The 16,446-nt window shown below is 36.1% G+C and overlaps 1 protein-coding gene across 2 annotated transcripts in view; it reads left to right on the top strand.

Moving 5' to 3' along the window:
• The window catches only part of VAPA (VAMP associated protein A), a 30,746-nt gene extending 18,523 nt beyond the window's left edge, over positions 1 to 12,223 (top strand). The window contains exons 3-7 of one of the 2 annotated variants that reach the window (XM_060775034.2): positions 945 to 1,048; positions 4,105 to 4,185; positions 7,687 to 7,812; positions 9,253 to 9,429; positions 11,467 to 12,223. In XM_060775034.2, coding sequence (XP_060631017.1) covers positions 945 to 1,048; positions 4,105 to 4,185; positions 7,687 to 7,812; positions 9,253 to 9,429; positions 11,467 to 11,622 — 644 coding nt within the window. In that variant the 3' untranslated portion in view covers positions 11,623 to 12,223. The remainder of the gene's footprint in view (positions 1 to 944; positions 1,049 to 4,104; positions 4,186 to 7,686; positions 7,813 to 9,252; positions 9,430 to 11,466) is intronic. The other variant, XM_060775035.2, reaches the window with a different exon arrangement.
• The last annotated feature ends 4,223 nt before the right edge of the window (positions 12,224 to 16,446 follow it).

Below are 16,446 nucleotides of genomic sequence, written 5' to 3' on the forward strand. Positions count from 1 at the left end.
GGAAAACACAAACGCACCCCTTCATTTTGGGAATTCTTCCATAGTATGTTTCATTCCAAGGAGTACTTCTCTATTGGAGGCCCTGGTGGCACAGGGGGTTAAATCTCTGAGCTGTTGAACTTGCTGACCAAAAGATCGGCGGTTCGAATCCATGGAGTGGGGTGAGTCCCGCTGTTCCTCCCAGCTTCTGCCAACCTAGCAGTTCAAAAATATACAAATGTGAGTACAATACAATAGGTACTGCTTCTGCGGGAAGGTAATGGCGCTCCATGCAGTCATGCCGGCCACATGACCTGGAGGTGTCAGTGAACAACTCCGGCTCTTCGGCTTAGAAATGGAGATGAGCACCACCCCCCAGAGTCAGATGACTTAATGTCAGGGCAAACCTTTACCTTTACCTACTTCTCAATTGCGCACTTGTATATTACAAAAAAAGATTTGAGCACTCTTAAATCATCTGCTGATATGGTGATCATTTTCCCAGTTCAGCGAAATCATATCAGAAATTCCTGTAATTTTTTCCCCTCTTTGTTATCTGAAGAGAAGGGTGAGGAATCCCCTTTTCCTTTACAGGCATTAGCCTTGTAATAAGATATGCTCACCATTTTAAGCGGCATTACCATAAATTTCCATCTGCAGCAAGTTAATTAACTGCTGACGTCAAATTATAGAGCTTATATTGTTATGTTGAAACTGGGACCTTGATTTTGCAAGAGAACTTGGACCTAATTTGTAAGTGTTTCATAATGACGAGGCTTCAGGATACTTAGCAGAGGCATATTTACAGTATATGATAGAAGATTGTTTTTTCATTATATTTTGTTAAGATATAGCTGTGACTAAGTTCCTACACAGTTCTGATGTTCTGAATTTTAAATATGTTTTAACATTCACATAAGAAGGTATGTACCCCTGTGTAATACATACTTTTGTCTATTCTTCAGTGATGTTACAACCCTTTGACTATGATCCAAATGAAAAAAGTAAACACAAGTTTATGGTACAGACAATCTTTGCACCATCAAATATCACTGATATGGAAGCTGTGGTAAGTAAACAGATACTTTGCATTTCTGTTTTTAGTAGGATTACAAGGTAGATTCTTTCTTTGGTTTTTTAGAGCAAACCTCCTTAGGTTTGTCTGGTATTCCCTTTTTCTTGGAGACTCTAACTTCTCCTGATTGCTGACAGTAGTGGATTGGGGGTAACATCATGGACCACTGGAGAGAAACTTCAAAACATATGTACAGATTAAGTGCCATGGTTTCACACATATTTAAAACTTTTCAAAATGTTCTCTCTATGGAATGGATCTGTATGGAAAGAAGAGTTTTAGATTTTTTCTTAAAAGTGCATTGTGGTTGTTTTCATTAATATCTGAGTACCCTCAGGGAGATAGGGCAGGTTATAAATAAAGTATTATTATTATTATCTCTACTGATTACATTCTGGACTTAAATCTATTGTATACAAGTATACCTCCTTCATTGAAGGGCATATCTACACTGATCACTCTTGGGTAATTTAGTGAAAAGGTTTCCTTAAATCTGTCCCCATTCGTTCCTGTCTTGGATTCCCCTTTTCTCACTCGTCATGATTCAATTCTGCTTGTTTTATCAGCTTCCTCCTCCTCCTTATCCACCCTCTTTTAATTGTAGAGTTAAGATAAAGAAAAGTACAGATCATTAATACAGCAGATACCACAGATTGTATTTGGATTCCTCACTCCTGTAGGCAGAACTTGAACTCTACTATTTAGGCCACATATCTTGATTTGAGGTGGGGGCAGAATGAAAGCAAGGATTCAGTTGAATGGATAAATGTTCTTCATATGCTCAAATATCAGGGCCATCTTCTCCATTAGGCACATTAGACATAGTGCCTAGGGGCTACAAAACAAGACTATAAAATGCATAAATTGGAAAGAAAAACAAAAATTCAAAATGAAGGCATTCTTGACTTCCAGTTTTTAATGGACATAGATGTTTTAAGCCAACAGAGGTCAATAGGACAGTTTTTTGCAATGATGTCCATCTCTAGCGATACATCAGGGTGAGGTGAGGAATCAAATGCAAGAATTCTTAGGGCCTGTGAAAATCTTAATACACTCCTGCTAGAGACTTTCAGAAATTTCAGATACTAAAATTTAGATAATAACCTTTAACAATCAAGAATGAGGTAAAATCTATGTATTGGTGGTGATAGTAAGAAAAAAAATGATGCAAATAGGTACCAAACTGAATTGAAAAGGTTATAAAACGAGATGTCTTCTTTTGGCACAGCTTTCCACAACAGTCACCAGATACGTTGACTCCCTCCATCCCCAAGGGACAATCCTGTTATGGACTTTGTAGTCCATGTGAGGAAAAGTCACAATTTGGAGGAAGTCAACTCTAAAAGGTCCAAAATAATCCTTTTGAAGGAACCATTAAGAAAAATCAAAGTCGACAACCTTCATTTTTTGTAAATACCATGGTCCGCCCAACACTTACATTATGACGAGCACTTACATCAATGAGAAAGTTAAAAATAGCTAAACAAATTAAAAAGTTCAACCCTTAGTGTTTAGGCTAATGATTACTTTCCAATTTCTAACATCTTTCCCAGAGATGTCAAACTCATGTTCATCGAGGGGCCCCATCAGCCTCATGGTTGCCTTCAAAGGGCAGTTGAATTAATGGACGAAGAATCTGTGAATACAGAGGGCCAACTATAATGTTTTTACATAGTGGTTAGTGCTTTTCAGTTTTTACCCAATTTGAGTTCCCAGATGCTATTGAACAATAACTCCCGTTGCTTTTGATTATCTGCTATGCAGACTGTGGATTATGGGAATTGCAGCCCAACAGCACTTATTGCTCTGAAATTGGGAAAAGGTTAAAGGGCATTTTAAAGCAGACATTATATCTCCTAGCCTTGTATCTACATTCAGATCCCACTCTTCTGACTAAACAGAACAAACTTGAGCCTTCCAGATGTTCCTATATAATATCTTCCATCACCTCTAGTCATGATGCGTACTGATGGGGAATACAGAAGTTGTACTCCAGCATCTGGAGGGTCACATAAAATGAAATGGTGAACAGGATGAATGTTCAAACCTAGTATTCCAATCTCTTTTTCTGATGGATTTTCATTCAAGAAATGATTTCACTATTCTATTCCAGGATGTGGTGTTTATTGAAATGTGACCTAAAGCTTTGCCTCTGAATCCAATGTGTGCCTCTATTGTTTTGTTACTGGTCAATTTTCATTGTGCTTACGACTTAATTTAAAAGCTTTTTGAGTTTATGGAACCAAGGTACAAAATTTTGTCGTATACAGTGTAAAGGCTGTTTTTAAATTTTCTCATGAACTGATTTGTGGCAAGACTTGCTTATAGAATTAATTTCCACAAAACAGCTCAAATAAAGGAGTGAAATTAAAGGGAAAAGCTGAGGACTGAGGGTCTCCTGTAGGCACAGAATATTGATTGACTGCTGGAGAGGGGTGAAATGGAAAACTGGAGAATGAAAGAATATTGAGCAGCTGTAGCCTAGAACAAATACTGCACAGTGCATCATTTTGTTGTAGGTCTCTATTTTGTATAATGGCAATTTATGTTCTGATAAGATCTGTAGGTGTTTTCCTCCTGGTTCTGTTTTGTAATATCTTACAAATGCAACTCTGTATTGTTTGTTAAGTTCAGAGATAACAAAATTGTTCCAATACATCTATATTGGCTCATTGTGGGTGCATCTTGGCTTGTCATTGGGAATGTCCCTCTTCCACTGTAGGGATGTAGCAGTTTGAGACTTACTGTTTTAATCTGTCACTTAACCAGGATGCCCCAGCTGAGTGCCAATGTGATATTTCTACATAAATTAGGGAGATTTTGATAATTGCATGAAGAAAAAAGGAGAGCAGTACATCTGAGCATGGCTTTTTATTGTTTTGCCTTAATTAGTCAGAAGGTTTATCTCCAAAGCAGTCCAGATGCTACCTACTATACACTGTTGGTTCTTTAACATGTGTGTATAAACCTACACTTGCATTATTATGGAAATTGTTTTTGAAAATTTGGAATAAAATAGTTGTTTTCTTATATTTTCTTTGTTGACATAGTGGAAGGATGCAAAACCCGAGGATTTAATGGATTCCAAATTGAGATGTGTATTTGAAATGCCTAATGAAAATGATAAGCTGGTAAGTAAAAAAGAAAGCAACCTTTCCTCCCTGTAATTTATGGACAAATCTATTAAGCTAAAATATTTCTTGATTTTTAAAATTTTTTATCTGAAGTGTTTATGTCATTTAGGTTAAATGTAGGGCAGTCTGATCAGTGTTCTAGGGCTTCATAAGCTTTACTGCTTTTATTTCTTTCTAAATACATAGACACTTGATATATACAATCTTTGCCAAATTGTGCTTAGATTAATGTGTAGTAGGTAAGAGTGGATGTGCATATTCCCAACTAATTTTATGAAAAGTAGAAGTAACCTTATAGGGAAATACTGAAAAATTATCTGGCTTACAAAGTGCTTGTAAACCAATCAGTTGTGAAGGTGGCTGTTCCTCAAAGGAGCATAAAGGGCACTTTTGGGGTGCAGGGATACTACTTTCTCACTTGAGTCAGGCAAGCAAAATCTTGAGGCCAGCAATGCTTTTGGATTGGGAGCAGTGTTCATTATGAAAACATACAGCAACTGAGCATAAAGTCACGCATATTCTTCTGTGTGCATTAAATAATTAAAAAACTAATAATAATAATAATAATAATAATAATAATGTTTATAACCCGCCACCATCTCCCCAAAGGGGACTCGAGGCGGCTAACATGAGGCAAAGCCCAAAATAATACAACATAATAAACACACAATAACAAAATAATCATAACAAAATAATCATAACAAAATCAACAATATAAAACAGCATAATAAAGCCAGACACAGAAGGCGGGCCAAAAGTATGAGGTAAAATGTTAAAAAGTTAAAGACAATCTTTCAGTGCTCCATTTTATTTATTAAAGTTGCATCATTTGATAGTAGCTTCCCAAGGTTTTGATTCCATTATTCAAGTTAAGAGCTAGAAATATGCCACCTAAAAAGGAGGGATATTTTATGTTCATTCACAACCTACTTTTGCTTAATCATTCTGCAACACCCTTGTGTTATCTGCTGTTACCTCCTTGCAAACATACTGGAAATGTTGCAATGGAAGATGACCACATAGCACTGCTCAGGACCACTTGGTCCATTCACAAGACCAGGTCTTGCCCCTGTTGTAAATGCTGTGGAGATTATCTAAGAAATCATTTGGCAGGGCAGTGCTGTGAAGCACAGGCATCTGTGTTTCGTTAAGAAATCCTGAAGATTCAAATACTTACATGTTATAAATTTTTTTATAATTTTAAATGAACCGTTGTTCTGTATTATATTAGTGAGTTTCACTAATGGAATAATGGTGTTCTCATCACAATATTCAGTACTTGTCTTTATCTTAGATGTTTAACCTCTACAGTCATTTGCTGTTCTGGATTCTGTATGTTTCCCTCTCTACCTTCAAGCTGTGGTTCCTGTGGCCATTATTGTGAGAGTGAATGTCTGTCCTAGAATTTTGTTTGCGCAGCATTCTGAAAACTTTGCTATGGTCTCTGTGTGTGTTAACCAGGGGCTCTGGTTAACACACACAGCATTGGTGGGCTTGCCTGAGGCTATGAGGAAAGAGGCTAAATCCAGTGTTAATCCTACCTAGAGTGGAGCTGTTGAAATGAAGAGAGCTTGATTTCAATGGAACCAACCTAGAAAGGATGAAAAGATTTAGTCTTATGACCAGATAAAGGTGGAAGAGTCTAGCAAATGTAATTCTACCTGGTTAAGATTGCAGGAAATATATCGGGAATGGACAGAAAGGGGAAAGTAGTACTTTAATCTCTAGGGTTTGCAGTTGCATGCTGTATTGCTTCACTTCAAGAAGCACAGGTATTAAAGATAATTGTCAGATACTCTGAAATATTGTTCACATTATCCATCATGTACCAAAGTTTCAGGTTTTCATTAAAATGCAGTGAACTTAATAACTGGACTGGAAGTTAACACAGTTAATTTTCAGCAACTAATTATATGATAGTAAATATTTTGGACAAAATATGTTGAGGTAAGCCAATTTTAGTATGGATTACATTAATTAATATTGTGAATTATGTATTTAATTTAGAACACTGATTTCATCAAACTTATATTTCATAATTGAAAGATTTGAGAATGTGGTGTTAATTTAGAGGATACAAAACAAGTTGATCAGAATCCCAACTCTAATGCAGGTATTGATTGAAATAATTTGGAGACTTTCACCACATTTTGCAGATTAATAGCTTATCTACATGCAATTTAGTAGCTATAAAGACCTGACAAAAGTCAGAACCCATCTGACCTTTAGAATTTTCTTTATTTTGTAGATTTTATTTCATGTTTTATTTTTTTAAAAAATCATGGTGATTGTAGAAACAGCAATTAAATACTACACATGTAGAATATGTAAAAGCTACAGTACTACATAGAACGATAGGCTAGAACTTTGTACAGAACAACACTGCATAGAACTAGAGAGCTACTGGCATGTACAGCAGTTGTTGAAAATGCTTATTCATTAATATCACTTAAATCCAGCTGATGGTCTGAGTGTATTCTTATTACTAAAAGCTGTCAATTTCAGTATAGTTTGATGGGTTTACTGGCATGAATAAAAAATTTCTCAATGAAGCAAGTGCAGATTTTCACAGGATCTAATATTTACCATGCCAAGATAGCTCATTGGGGTGGTGAAGGTGATAGGCAAATTATTCCTATTCCACACAGCCCTATATCCCAGAATTTCAAGGCAGAAAACCCCATGTTATCTGAGTGGACTTAGATAACCCAGTTCAAAGCAGATATTGTGGGGTTTTCTGCCTTGATATTCTGGGAGACAGGGCTGTGTGGAAGGGCCCTCGATCTGATCCAGCTGGAGGGAAAAGGTAGCCCAGAGGAATGTTGTTATTTTACCACAACAATGAACAATTTAAGTATAAGGAAAAAAAACACAATTTTATTAGTTTGGGATCCTAAAAACTACAAACCTAAGATGAATTCTGTTTGTATTTTGCTTTTCATGGTCAGCAGCTAAAGAGACTTAGGGCCCTTCCACACAGCCACATAATCCAGAGTATCAAGACCAAAAATCGCACAATATCTGCTTTAAACTGGCTTATCCTGCCATATATTCCAATTCAAAGCAGATAAAGTGGGATTTTATTCAGCTTTGTGGAAGGGGCCTAAACGTTTATAAAATGTGCAGATAAGAACATTTGTCTTGTTAACAGCAAGAAGTGTGGTGGCAAGTCGAACTTTTAGTTTTAGTTCTGGTCACAGAAATCTGTTTATACAGATGTAAAACTGCACTGCCTAAAATGGAGCTTAATTCCTGACTAAATGTGTTTGGGTTCATCGTCTGAGTAAGTAAATCAAGTATTTGAAGCCATCCTCTTTTTGCTTGTTTTGATGCTTTGTGAGCTGTTGCTTGACTGCTTCTGCATAACATTTGTGTTTTTCTAAGTAGCAGAGTGGGGATGCAGGACCTAATCCTTTAGCCGTTGATTTAGTGAATCCCCTAAGTCTTGCAATGAGAGATCTGCTGAGTACTGAGGGCATGTCTCACCTGCCACCTCAGGCTTTACCTTCAGGATCTTTGTACATAACTACAGCCAGCACCAACATTCTTCAGACAGCTGCAGATTTTAGCCAGAAGATTGACATGATGGAGCAAGGCAGTGAGGTCAAACACAAGATGAATCAGGTTTGTTTGAGGGAGCTGACAGCCCCAAGATGCTTGGACTACTTCAGTAGCTCATTCAGTCTTTTGTAGCTAGCTAAGAAAATATAAAACTTGGCTTTGAAGTAGAAAATATTATGGTTTGAGCAAGCCTTAACTGCGAAGATTATCAAAATGGCTACTATCATAAGCTTTGTTTTCTTTTGTATTGTATCATTTTGTTTTTGTAGAATTTTAACTTTTGCTAAGACTAAAAAGCATAACAAAAAGAAAAAGTTAAAGATTTCCCTTGAAATGAGAAAGAGGTCCTTAAGACTGTAGAAGTAGGGAAAAGAAGCATTAGACTAAGCCTTCCCTGGCAAATGGAAGCAAGCCCCAAGATGTCTTTAAAATGGCTTAGATGACAGTGATTGCATCTACACAGTAGAATTAATGTAGTTTGACACCATTTTAACTTCCATTGCTCAGTGTTATGGAATCCTGGGAGAAGCAGTTTTACAAAGCCTCTAGGCTTCCCTGCCAAAGAGCCTTGGTGTCTCGCCAAACTGCAAATCCCAGGATTCCATAGCATTGAGCTATGACAGTTAAAGTGGTGTTGAACTTCATTAATTCTACAGTGTAGATGCAGCCAGTATTAGGCTCAATAAACAGAGATGAGAACAAGTCATCCAGTTCCATTGTTCCTTGCTTGAATTAGAAATTTCACAGTTTTGGAAGAAGTGAAGATACGGGACCTTGTTCAATGTCATACCTACCGTGGTTTGAAGTTAGAACCACGAGGTTAGAAGAGACCACAAAAGCCATCTAGTCCAACCCCCTCCCTTGCAGGAACACACAATCAGCACTCCTGACAGATGACCATTCAGCCTCTGATTAAAAACAGAGGCTGTAAATATTTTAGTTGTATGATATATTTACTTCCTTACTTTGTGACTGCTACTTAAAATCCAAGCTTCATGCAGTTATATAGTTTGTGATGGTGTTGTTATACTTTCTTTACTCTCATCTCATGCTGTAATTCCTCCACTGCTTTTCAGAGGTAACTATAACTCAGAGTTATATTTTTACTGTGGAATGTGGCTCACTCAGAGCCAAACTAGCAAGCATGGGTATAGAAGTGGGAAAAGTATATGAAAGCCCAAGTGACAGTCATATCTCTACTCTCTCAATCATCACCTATGATTAGGTGATGAAGAAAAGTTTCTGGACAGAGTTTGAACTATTACTTCCCTAGAAAACTTTCTCATCTTAGAATGAGAGGGAGGATGGGTTCAACATTAATTTTTTTCTGTTATTAATCCCTTTAATTTTTAAAACAATGTTTTACCAATCATCTACCTTTTATGAATGTTTACTATTTGCTCAGTTTTTCCTTCATATGTGTCATCCATAGAACTAACTTAAATTGAAAAATACTCACTACTACTTTTGATTAAAGAATTGCATGTTCTTAAATATTTGCAGAATGACATAGATGCAAGCAAATCTGCTCCAATACTGAACACAAGTAAGCAGGATGGGCCAATGGCAAAACCACATAGCATTTCACTTAACGACACTGAAACAAGAAAGCTAGTGGAGGAATGCAAAAGACTTCAGGCGGATTTGGTGAAACTATCGGAGGAAAATAGACACCTGAGAGTAAGTTTCATCAAATTGGGTTACATGATAAATTGCTTTTAAATAATGACATGGACCTCTGGAAGACTTTTTGAAATTGTTCAAACCGAATTATTCATCATAATGTGTCTAATTTTCTTTTTTCCACAAACAAGTATAATGTAGGTATCACATAAAGTCATAATATAAACTCCGAATATCAGACGGATAGATAGAAAGCCTTGTGTCTTTGCATTCTCATCTCTCCTTTTTCCCTTTGCTTGTTTTGCATCTGGACATATTTTCTTGGTTGGTTAAAACCACATTATGTGTCATCAAGTCAGTAGGCTATGATTTAAGCTTGGGTTTAAATCAGAGAATATGATCAGATTGTAATTATTGAGGATACAATCTGGTGAATTCTTAAAATTTAATTCTGGGGTCAATTTTGAACTAGGATGTCATTTTTTGATCTAGGAAGTTTTGCATCTTTTATCTCCAGCCATGATCAAAAGTGTTGCAAATGTGTTAAATTTCAGTTGAAGCTTTTATTAAGGTCCACAAACACTGCACACATTTTAGAGCACAGGGAGAAAGGAAATGTGCAGGAAGGCACCTCCTCCTGATTTTTAACCATTTACTTCAGTCCTCTGTTCCATGGTCCACTCTATTGAGGAACATTGTCCAACACTCAGGAGAAGCTCTGGGAGATGGAGATTTTCACCTTTTGCCCTTGCGCTGTTTTTAAAATTTTATTTTGGGGTCAAAAAAATCAAAATAAATATAGGACGTTACTTTTTTTTCTTGTTAAGCACCATGAAAAGCTATGGAAATATGATCAAAAATCTAGTTGATTCTGTGTTCTGTTGTCTGTTTAATTTGTAATCCTGAAACTAAATTGAGTAGTAAGATTCTGGAAAAATTGGACATTTTAAATTCTTGGACCTCTGGTTTTCTATTTTTGAACATGGGTCTTAATACATACAGAGTGTTTCAAAATAATGGACCCAGTTTCAAAGCAGTATATTTCACAATGGCAACATGTTGCAGTTACACAAAAAGTTACAAATTGTTTAATAAGTTATCCAAGTTATTGTGTTTTGCTCACCATATTGAGCCAGAATTTTTTTAAAAAAACCTCTGCAAATGGAGGATATCTCATTAGGCCTTATGCTAATGGGCCTTCCAAATGGCTGAGGCTGGGGACATTTGTATGCTTGGAGAGACATCTAGTAGACTAACCCCCACTCTGTCTGCCTTCTTCAAGGATTTGAAAACCTATATGTTCCGGTGTGCATTTGAATGATGATTAGTCCCTGTTCATGAATGCCCATTCCTAATTTACTGAAAAGGTTGTATTCAACACTTTACCCCCAGCTTGGCTCTATAGTTTGTTTTTTGCATAAGCCTATGTCCTGCCCTCTCTAATCTGATTATGCCCACCATATTTCTGGTTACTGGTTGTTGAGGTTGGTTTGATACACTTTTATGATGTTTTATATTTTGCCATTTTCAGTTGTTTTAATTAGATTGTTTGTGCTACAGTATATGTTATTATGTTTTTAACTGTGTTTTAGCTTGTAAATTTTGCTTTATGTTGGGCTTGAACCTCATATAAGCTGCCTCAAGTCCCTTCGGGGAGATGGTGTTGGGGCATAAAATAAAGTTGCAATTTATTTTATTCTTCTTCTTATTATTTATTATTCTTAATATTATTTAGCAGCAATAATTTGAAACTATGCAACATTCTTTCAAAAGGTTAGAGTTTCATTCATGGTTGCAAGGATATAGCGATTTCAAATAGGGTCCATTGTTTTGAAACACCTTATAGAATTTTATTATGTGGGAAGGAGGTCTTTATAATCGTATACTTAAATGATTATGTAATGACATTGTTCTAAATAGGCCTATGTGTTACATTTTTATGTTTTGATGTCCTTTTAAAGGCAAATAGCATATCTACAAATATGATCTAATAGTTACACTTCTCAGGAATGTTGATATATTTTGGTTAAGTTCAGATTGGACATTACTTTTACAAGAATTTTTAATTGATGGGTTTATTCCATGTATTTTCAGGATGAAGGTTTGAGGCTGAGAAAGGTGGCACACTCAGACAAACCTGGACCATCAGGCTTGGCCTTCCGGGATAATGGCTCCAACCCTCTTCCCTCACTTCTTGTTGTAATTGCAGCCCTTTTCATTGGATTCTTTTTAGGGAAATTCATCGTGTAGAAAGGGAGAAAGAAAGAAGCATGCAGAACGCAGCTTCCTTTTTTTCTTGGCCAGAAAAAAATGTATTTACCTACCACTTCATTGGTAGTATGGCCCAGGTGACCATTTTTGTGTACAGCATCATATAGGCTTGGCCTCTAATGATCTTGCACGGTTAGACAACACAATAAAAAGACAAACTGTTCGGTTTCTGGACAAAATTGTATATTAATTCATCTATAGCAGGTGTCAGTTGCACATTCAGTCCTTTATGAAAACTCATAAATAAAGAATTGTTATTTCTTTCTGTGGTTTTACTAAGAGTTAAAAATTGTTCAAAGTCTTGTAAATGTTATTTTAATAATCCTTCTAAAAATTTATCTGTTGCTCTTGCCTCCTGGAAAATGATTATTAGAATGCTAATCCCACTTGTTCAGGAAAATGATGAGGCATTCTGTGGGGAAATAATTCCTTTTAGTGTGTAAATTCCTCCTTTACCTTACTTTGCTAATATCATGGCAGAATTTCTTACCCTTGTGAGGCGGTTGTTGAAAACGTTTTTCATCCTTACAGCCCTATTCCATGGTATTTAACATACAAAATAATAAAACTGTTAACAGACTTTCTGCTGGGTAGCTTGTTTCTGTGAATTGTTATTTTTAGAAAGGCTTTATAACATGTTTCTTGTCACAGATGAAGATACTTCATTTCACTAGTTGTGTCTTGGGCTGGCACCAGTAAGGTCTCAGAAGAAATATAGTGTTTTCCACATGTTTAATGGAAGGTCAGAAACAGTTTGGTTGTGAGATACAGGATTAATTACAAAGGCAGATCTTTTAAATTTCTCTTTTTCAACATACTATTGGGATTTATGAGACTTTCTTTTGTTCCCTTATCTTTTTTTAGTTTTTGCTATTTATTTTTTAAATAAACAGTCATTTTTGTTTGTTTCCTAGAATTACACTCTATGTAACATTTGACATTTTTCATATAAATATCCCAGCCTGATTATGACTGAGCAGATATTCATCATTCTGTTTTGTGAGAGGAGGCTAAAGCTTTGTCTGCAAGCATCTTGGCACAGCTGCCTTTTAGTGAGGTGTTCTGCACGTGTTCTAGAAATGTCATTTTATTGGACCTGAACTGCTTTTCAGCACTTAATCCTTTGGCTTGTTTCATTTCTGGTCTTTATGTCATGAGCAGATAATTTTAAAAGCACAATATCGCTATTCTAAACCTTTATCCATCACAGGGAATTATTTTTAAACTGATATTCTGGGCGGCTTATAACTGTAAGCAGAATTTTGTATATTCTTGGATATGATGCAGCTAAGCGTGTTAGATCTTACGTAGCTGAGAAATGTTCTAGCAAAAATATACATCCTCTTGGTTGCCTTTGATTCTTAGTGCTTTTTTAATGGAAGATGTATGTATATCATATACTGTCACTGTTCTCTATGATAAACTTTTATAAAACATCTTGCAATTTGCAAAGAAGACGATGAACAAACCACTGCTTGATGTTTCACTTTAAAAGCATGCAAATACAGACATTTTCTTTTTTTGTGTGTTCCGATATCTGCATTTGAGTCTTCTCTGACTGTGGTGACTGGAAGAAGTATACTCAAGTCTGGTTCTCACTTCACCGATTCTGAAATCAATGACTCTTCATACTGTGGTGTATAAATAGTATGTCAGAAGAAATCATTTATTCCTTAAAGGAAGTTGACCTTTGGAAGATTACAGGAAAAAAGACTAATGTATAGGCTCTAACTTCTAGATACATTTTACTTTTTCTGTGTGGAGGAGAACATTTTCAAAGATATGTTTACTGTTAAAATAGTGTATACTAAGGCTTATAGTAATGGCTACACATTTTAGGCTTAGAGAACAGATTGAATTTAGAATTTATCCAAGGTGGACTCAACTTGGAAGCTTCATATTGGGAAGTATCCTATGTGAGCATGATCTTGTGCTGCAGATTATGATGTTCCAAAGTCTACAGTCTGATTATTAGTAGAGCATTAGGTTATGAGGACCTAATTAGATAATTTAGCAAGACATACATGTTAAGCATCAATATTACCGAATACGTCAAGGTGCATTTGGACATCATAAGCAGTATGTGTACAGTGAGGTGCTCTTGCCTATATGGATGCACTTCTGGTTTCTAATCTTTCATAACTGTATATAAAATGTAACGCTAAACTATTTTGGTCTCAGGAGTGACTTTGAATGATATCAACTGTATTCAGTGAAATTATGTAATATGGATTAAATTGTCTGTTCCTGAAATGGTTAGAATTTTGCCTGCTTGCTTGTGTACATAAATGTGAGGGAGTTTGCTGTCATTACTCATGAGAAAAGGGTATTTTGAAATTTGCAAGAGTGACCTATCCCCCAAATTCAGTTTCATGTATGGTGTGTATTACTGGCACTTGCAGTTTGGAAGGCATGAACCTTACATCCAAAGTTGTACACAGAGCACAGAATATTTGCACAAACAAATTATGAGTTACAACTTTGTAGATTTCAGTTACCTAGAATCCCTTTGAAAAACTGACTAGTGAACAGAGATTTTTAAAAAACTTCCTTTATTTAGTATAAAGGAAATTTTACCCAGGTTCTGCTTAGTCAATTTAAAAAGGAAGCTTCAAATGCAATGTAAAACAAGTTCCTAAGTGGATAATTCTTTGTTCTGCAAAGGTGGTGGCAACACAATGAACATGGTGGCAACCTAATATCACACAATAAGTGGATGTTATGACTTGAGTAACCGAAATAAATAATTTGCGAACGTTGCAAAAGTGTTAAATTTCAATTGAAGCTTTTATGAGGTCAGCATTGACAATGGGTATATTATGTACTATCATTAGTTTGTCATAAATCAGATTTTGCTGCTTATCACAATTAATAAATGTTCTGAACAACAGGTGTCTCATAACTGAGCCATTGGCTTTTACATCTGTGAACATGTTTGTAAGTCCACAAATATTTTCTAGGTTGTGGGATGTTATATATGGACACCGATAAATCACTGTTTCTGGTGGGCCATGTTTTGCTTGAGTTCCTTTCCCCCCATAGCTATGGTGAGAGAATACTTCAAGTAATTTGGAGGTGCGCCACTAAAGTACAGTTTGAGAGGCCTGGTTATTTATCTGTTTTTGAATCTTAATTTTAGCTGCTGAATTAAAAGAATCAGCTTATTTCCCTGGATATGCTGGTACACATTACCGTTGAGCTGAAAAGCTGCAGAAACTTTGGGTCCTACACTGGATGGCATTCTAATATAGCAAGTGGGTGATAAATGATAATTTTCTGTAGGAACAGACATTGCCCCCAAGGTAGGAACAGTTTACTTTCCAGTAGTAGGATGACTGTTTCTTACACAAGTCAGACTTACATGAAAAATGTAACTCCCTCCTTTCGTCCTGGAACAAAACCTAGGAATATAGCCCCATAGAAAGCAGCCTTCTCTTGGATTAGAGTACTGTTTTACACTAGCATTCTCAACTCTTGACAGTTCTCCAGATCTGGGGAAGGATTACTTCCTAACCCTACCTGGCATTCATGGTATTCTTTGGAGGTTTCCAACCATGTATGGACCAAGTTTAATTTCTGAAATCAGAAGAAATAGCTATGTTCAGGGAGGTATGATATTTAACTTACAGAATATTTTAATTGAACCCAAATTTTCGCAGAACTATTTTAGGAATCCAATGATTCTACAACCAGGTGCTCATATGGCATTGTCTCAGAAATATATCTCTTTTAATGATGTGTTCACAAAAATATTAAGATGAACATATAATAAGGGATATGTTCATATTTTGAATGTAAACCAGGCCTCATAAACAGATTTGTTAAGGTCATAAGCAGTGAAATTTATTCTTGGTAGTATCCTGATTTGCTGTGTCATTGTATAACATGGTATTACATGATTTGAATAATGTAAACATTCTAGTCCTATGGTTGTGGAAGCAACATTGGGTTAGTGATAATGAAAATCGGTTCATACAAATATGTCATACTGCCTTAGCTAAAAGCTGGTATTTGGTATTAAAACAGGGATCACCTGAGTCTCCCACATTGTTATTTAGTGCCTGAAAGAGAGAAATTGTTAACTGGGTGCAATCTGAGGTCTCTGACAGCCTTTAGTTGCAGTTCTTATTCCTGCTTCTTGGCAGGGGATTGGACTGGATGGCCCATGAGGTCTCTTCCAACTCTTTGATTCTATGATTCTTGTATTTTCAGAAACTGATACCCATCATTGCCTCTATCCCACTGAGCATTGCTAGGTGTAATTTGATGGCTGCTCACCTGCCAAGGGTGAATTCCCCATCTTTGGGCTAATGTTAACTCCAGGCCTCATAACTACAACCTGTGTACAGAAATTTTGAACTTCCCTGCTTCTTCCCTCATCTCCTAGTTTTTGTATCGATTAAGAATTCAAGAGAGTGCAAAACCTTGCGTGCTTCTGTGACAGTTTAGTTGGGTTTAATAGAGGTATACGCAAGCTGGATTTTGTCTTATATACTTCCTTGTTAAGTAATGCTCTTCCCTCTACCTTTTGCCATTAATCATATGTGTTAATTGAAATCTTTCAGCAAATATAAATGAAGTATAATGGAAAACGAATACAACTCATTATTATAGATTTTAAGTGGTTTGCCTATAAACATATGCAAATCTTTAAGTGGATTTGGCACTGTATTTTCAGATTGTTCTTAAATTTAATAGTTTTTGAGCAGCTATGGCTGCATTTTTCTTATTATGTTACAGTAAGCATTTTGAAGCTGCTTTTAAAAACAGCAATGTGTGGATGAAGCAGGATACAAGATACAG

This window comes from Anolis sagrei, chromosome 4 (assembly GCF_037176765.1).
Source record: "Anolis sagrei isolate rAnoSag1 chromosome 4, rAnoSag1.mat, whole genome shotgun sequence".
Lineage (NCBI taxonomy): Eukaryota > Metazoa > Chordata > Lepidosauria > Squamata > Dactyloidae > Anolis > Anolis sagrei.